The sequence below is a fragment of the Micromesistius poutassou genome (assembly GCF_964030765.1).
Source record: "Micromesistius poutassou genome assembly, chromosome: 15".
NCBI classification, from domain to species: domain Eukaryota; kingdom Metazoa; phylum Chordata; class Actinopteri; order Gadiformes; family Gadidae; genus Micromesistius; species Micromesistius poutassou.
Window position 1 is genome coordinate 8,205,280 of NC_140285.1, and position 6,344 is coordinate 8,211,623.

At 43.8% G+C, this 6,344-nt stretch overlaps 1 protein-coding gene across 1 annotated transcript; it reads right to left on the reverse strand.

Moving 5' to 3' along the window:
• Window positions 1-1,948: 1,948 nt before the first annotated feature.
• Window positions 1,949-4,129, reverse strand: cbln4 (cerebellin 4 precursor; the record flags this gene model as incomplete). Its single annotated transcript, XM_084479335.1, has 3 exons — window positions 1,949-2,146; window positions 2,540-2,656; window positions 3,839-4,129. 3 exons carry the CDS (start codon window positions 4,127-4,129, stop codon window positions 1,949-1,951), a joined length of 606 nt encoding a protein of 201 aa, XP_084335461.1.
• Between the last annotated feature and the right edge of the window lie 2,215 nt (window positions 4,130-6,344).

The window sequence follows — 6,344 nt, forward strand, 5'->3', positions numbered from 1 at the left end:
TCCCAGGTGTCCTTTCAATGGATCCCACTAATGAACAGAAAACACACTGCCCACAGATCCACTCTGTAGGTTCAGAATATATTGGAATCTGTCATTTTTGACAGCGTAATCTTTAAAGGGCCCCAAAATTAAACCCAAATAAGGTCCTCCACAGACAAAAATGAATCTTCTTTTCTATTATGTGGAAACGATAGCAGCAAGCATGAACCAATACGCGTCTTACCAGATTCATCCAGAAAATATAGATAGAGCGACATCGAAACGTACAATATCACTCCATTGCTCATCTAAGTTGCTCCATACCAGTGGCGATTCTAGACCGGTTTTAATGGGGGGGCGGAGATGGGGCCGACTGTTAGAGGGGCACAAACAAAATTGTTGACGGGGAGGGGAGGGGTGGATCGCGGACGAGCGCTACTGCGGGCACGATTGTTGACGGGGGAGGGGGGGGGGCCACAGGGGGGGCCGGACTCAGAGTTACGGTGGCACTGCCCCCCCTGGCCCCCCCCTAGAACCGCCACTGCTCCATACAAATGTTATCTGATACTTCATGGCATGGGTCAGACGTGCATCTCTGCGAGACTGCAAGTATTCTCAAAGTATAATCAAATACAGATTGCACAAAACGGAAGGGGTCTATATCTACCATACAATATTTTCTATTACGATTATTATAACTTTATTCTAGTGTTTGTGAAGGTGAAGTTTACTAAGAGCATGTGGTTTTAGTATAAAGGTCATCTCTTTATTTTCCATGTTCAAAATAATTTGCTCAAACAACCCATATCAACTGAAACTTTTAGAAAGAACTAAGCAAACATTTGTCTCTTGGTTTTCCTTAGGTCGGGTTCAAGTGTGACTACTACTATTAGTCATATTTTATTATTTGATTCCACATCACAGAGAACCCTCACAAGAAAAGAAATGTCAAGGGCAGTTATGAGGACATTGCAAAAGCAGAAAGTGCTGACGTAAGGCCATCCACAGATCTCAGGTTGGTATCAGGAGGGGGGGGGGGGGCTACATACTTACCATGAACTACATGGCAATGAGCTAAAACCAGCATTGCATCTCTGGCGTTCTGCTGGCCTTTTGATCAATTGCATTATTGATCAACTGCTTCTACTTTTTACCTTTCCTCTTCAAAAATCCAATATTGGATTCGGATCATCACCACATAATTATGCAAACAGTAAAAAATGTAATATTCATCCTTGGCACCGTGTGGCAAACAACACAATGCAGTCAGAACAAGATGTGTTTTACAGCCAAACGTCTGTCCTCACTACCATTTAGCACACTTTGGTACACTGTGCACACCATCTGTCTGCAGTGGCCAAAGTTGCCCCATCCGCAGCCAAGATGTAATCATTAAGTTTGTTCCAAAAACACTACAAAGGATGCTATCATTTCTCTCTGGTGAGAGAAATTCGAGAGTCCATCTAAGATGCACTGGGAATTGACATTACCTTTTATTTCCATGTGGAGAAAATAAAACGAAAGATAAAAGATGAATGATCCGATGGCCTCTGAGGAACTAATAAAATACATCTGAAAAGGACGAATGGAATCAAATGCAATTGACGTAGCAGACATTCAATCTTACCGCGGTATGTTCAACAAATCAATGTCAATCAGATGATACTGTTGGGATATCTCTTGTTCTTCTTCTTTATGATTGCTGGTACAACACAAGAACGATGCATTTTTCACCAGGAGCGATTTTAACAGGGACTCGTCCAGGGTTAACTCAGAGAGCAGCACTGCCTTCCTCTCGGATGTCGCCGTCCGTCCCTCTTTCCTCTCTCCACTTCTCCCGATCTGGCAGGGTCACCCCAGGGACGGCGACAGAACTCGATGGATGATGGACAACACATTGTGGGAATGTCCTTTAGCAGATCTTCCTTTTTGCTGTGGTTGATGTTTGTTTGTTGTGGTTGTTGCTGCTTTACAGAGGGAAAACCAGAAAGCCAGAGAAGGTGGAGTACTGCCATCCACCAACCAGGTTGCCCTTCTCCAGTTTTAGATACACCTTGTCCTCGTTTTCTAGTAGGAGCAGGACTCCGTTTGTGGCCGCCTCGCGGGTAACGTCCTTATCGCCCGCGAAGGCCGAGATGACCGGCTTGCCGTTCAACATCAGGTTGACCTGGAGGAACCCAAACACAGACAGGGGTAAGCAAAGCACCGCTCAGCAGATCCATTATGCAAGACTGTTTTAAAAATCCACCTACGTGTCTGGGTGAGAGCGGAGCAAACTCCTGATGCTAATCTCTTTCTGACACGTGTACTCTAATGAGTGTTTTGAGGGAGGAATTACTTCTATGATAGCAGGCCTGGTGTTCTGAACACTGATTATTCTTTGCGGTTTGAGGTATTTCTGAGCGCCAGGTGGCAAGGAGAAAAGTTGGAGTTCTATCAATCACTGCATTCATCAGCATATGATTAAGATGAAACGTATATCCTCCACACCCAAATACATGTGTGTGTGTGTGTGTGTGTGTGTGTGTGTGTGTGTGTGTGTGTGTGTGTGTGTGTGTACCTGTATGGTTTGGCTCTGGTAAACCTTAATAACGTGAAAGTTGAAACTGTAGATCCCTTTCCTTGGTGACAAGAAAACTGACTCAAACGTGAAGTAGTTCCCAATATTCACAAGTACCTGCAAGAATAACACATACATAATATTACATCCATGTTTCTCAAGGAGCTGAAGCTATTGAAACAATCAATTGGTGTAAGGAATCAGTATGAAACATTTTGTCGGCAATGAAATAATTGTCATTGTCATGTAATTATATATATATATTCTGTCAGAAAGGGGGGACCTCTCCCCCCCCTCTGACAGAATGTCTAAAGAAAGTCATGTACAATGACAAACGCACAGATCCATATTGGATGTTTGACAAGCAGCCAGGTTGATAAATCCTGGCTGCTTTTCAAGAATTGCTGATTATTAATTTAGTAATTCTCAGAAACCTAAAAAGGCAACCAAATATTTCCAATATTTTCCATATCAATCAACAAAAATTATAGTCGATTATCACAATTATGATCAATTGATAGTCAAGTGATTGGTCAACTAAACATTCTGCAGCCAACTGCTTAGTCTTACGGGTTTATCAGTTATCAACAAAAATGACCTACATTGATCGATTCAATCATCAATCCTTACAGTCTTAGCCTACAGGCTACATCCTTCTCTCATTCTTAAAATCAAACACATCCACATTTACCATACGTGTCTGCAAGGTGATTAAGCATATTTGACGATTATTTAACGTTTCAGAGCACAGTAGCCGCTGCTACAAAACATCTAAAACACTTTTCACATGGATACATCCTTTCTCCAAAACGACCTTTCTCCAACCTGCAATTGCTGCAAAAAAATTGCAACCATTGCAGCCGAAGAAACATAAGCTAAGCATAATTCAACATTTTATTTTGAAATGTGATGAATAACTGTGGGTTGCATGTTGATGATTAACTTGTAAGTTTATCCACATTATAATCACTGGACCGGTTTATGTCCAATGCCACGACCATGAGGATGCGCAGAGTGTGCGCGCCTCACCGCGCCGTGCGTCGTGTTGGGGACGCTCTGCACCCCAGGGCCATCCTCTAACACTACGTGTGTGATGTACAGCCCGATCCAACATAGTCCCTGTCGTATTTTATCGATAACAAGCGGATACCCCACATTTTTTGTTTGTTTAAATCAGCAGTCAATCACCAGATACCAGGGCCCCGAGTTGACGGTTATTTGTCCACGTGGAACAACCGGCAATGATAAATGAACGCCTGGAGATAAAAGTGCACCAAAACAGAATTTAGGGAGTCTTACTTGGTCGAAGTATATAATTCTCGTCTTGTTGCTCATCTCCGAGGGTTCGTGGTTGTTGCTGCGGACCGCAGAGAAAGCCACCTTGGAGTTGGCGGCGCGCACCGAGATGCCGAGCGGAGAGGTGGAGCCCCTCCAGTCCGCGGTGGGGTTGGAGTCGCACACCACCAGGCACTTCCCCTCCAGGACGATCGGCTCCGTGTCGTTTTGGGCACTCCCGAACGGACACAGTAGAGTCCAACAGAGCACGACGAGAAGGGCATTCGCCCCGGTGACCAGCTGTGACGGCAGCATTTCCAAACACAGCGTCTCCACACTGAGTCCCCCGCACACTGCTGAGCAGTCCCGCACAGTCCCGCACACTGCTGATCAGTCCCGCACAGTCCCGCACACTGCTGATCAGTCCCGCGCACACTGCTGCTGATCAGCACCGCTCACGCGTCTGATGCCGCACACTTCTCTTATTCCGTTTACTAATGGGGCATTTTTAGATTTGATGTTAAAATGTTAATTTTACATAAACAATCAAAAATAACTCAGTAGACGGAACAGCCTATTCCATTCACATTTATTTATCGTTATTTATAGCAATTCAATTGACACGGTATTGACGAGGGCTCTCGGTCGAACGTGGAAGGCGGTAGGTTGTGTATCAAAGCCCCCCTCTCCCCAAGCTGGCGCATCGGAGGGTCCCCTTATCTGGTGCGCACCGCGTGCACTGGTCTGCTACATTACGCACGTTAGGCTACTAGACATGGTGTGCTGGTCGTTCTCTTGTTCTGTAGACAGTTCGGCCTACAAGCATCATTCAATACAAAACAAATGAGCTTGAGAACCATATAATGAGCTATGATTGACTGGGTGAATTGATCACGATTATATCTGAAAATGAAGGTGTGAGTTCAGGGTCAGAGGAGCCTGGGAAAAAAGGCGCAACGCGGGGCAGACGAGATGTGATGGCAGGTTTTTAAGGATTACCCGCCTTATTCACACACACACACACACACACACACACACACACACACACACACACACACACCTAAGTCGGGGCTTAACAGCAAAAGTTATCAACATTTTAGGAGGATTGGGTCATCACGCTTTATTGAAAACATTGTGTTTCATTCACAGTCACATCCTCTCCCGCCCCCCCCCCCCCCCCCTCTAGTTTGTGCGCGTAACCCAACAAACACATTCAGTCCCGAATGTTTTTGGGAATTAAGGTTTCCAAATGAGTAAGGTGCAAGTGTCTGTTAATGTACAAGTGCCAATATGTTCAAACATCTGAACAGTTCTCCATTATATTTGTTCTGTACATCACAGTTCGTATTCCGTTAATCAATGTAACGTTTGCATCTGCCTCATTAGAAGAAATCCGAGCTCACTGTGTCGTGCAAGGGTTCTCATGGAACTCACCATGTTATTTTTTTTTAAATAGACGTGTAGCACGATCAACATAAACGAATGCGGAGCATTCGGAATTTTCCTACAACATGGCTACTGTCAACACCGTCACATTTTAGTGCTTGGGCTGAGTGGGCGTTTTGGGATGATATATCCAAAAACAAATTGCTTTAATTACATTGTCAAACAAGTCATTAAAGAAGTATGTGGTCTGCAGTTGGCACAATTACCTTACAGCATCAGCAGCATACCTTGTAAGAAATGGTTGAATTAAAAACGTGGACGTGTGGGATTTAAATGTTCCCTTCACTCAATAGTTTTGCAGCACCAATCGTTTTCAAATGAAGGGTATGAGACCAGCCGTTGGTAGTCAGTCAGCAGCTCAGAGGCCAGTGAGGGCAGCTGCACACACTTGTCTTAAGGAGCAGCATGGGAGAAAATGAGTTTCAATCAAAGAACGATAAAGAATCTCAAAGTTGTTAGATTATTTTAGAGTCCCTGGGGATTTAAATTCAGTTCCCTTTCTGACTAGGGTTGGTTAGGGTCTCATCATCAGCATACAGAAAACTACTTGACATCCTTGCTACATGAGTCAATAGGTCCACCTTTTAGTGTAGAATATTGTTGGTTAGACACATATTTGATTTCTAATGAGAATATTAATATTTATTGTGTATGTTCCTAGTTGCATATTTTGTTCTATTACATTGTGTCTGGCTTGAGCTGAGCAACTGTAATAAAAATGTTCCTTGGGATCAATAAAGTAATCTGTATGTTTCTATGTATCTGTATCTGAGTGTATCTGTGTATGTTTCTTCCCTCTGTTAATGTGATGAGCTCATTGGGTGTAAAATAAGGTCTGCAGTGTGAACTTACAAACACAGGTTCTCTCAAAGGTTCTGGAATAAGTGGTCTCACCAAAACTGCTAGTCATCTTAGATGGATTTCTAGTTGTGTTTTGGACAGCAGGCTACATGTGCAGACTATAGGCAGACTACACCACAGATCTTCTGATTGTTGACTGTCGATACCGGTGTTAGACTTTGGAAGTCATCAGTATTGGCCAAGTGCTTCCCTGTGGTGGAAATATCTCAAGGTTCAAACCAGG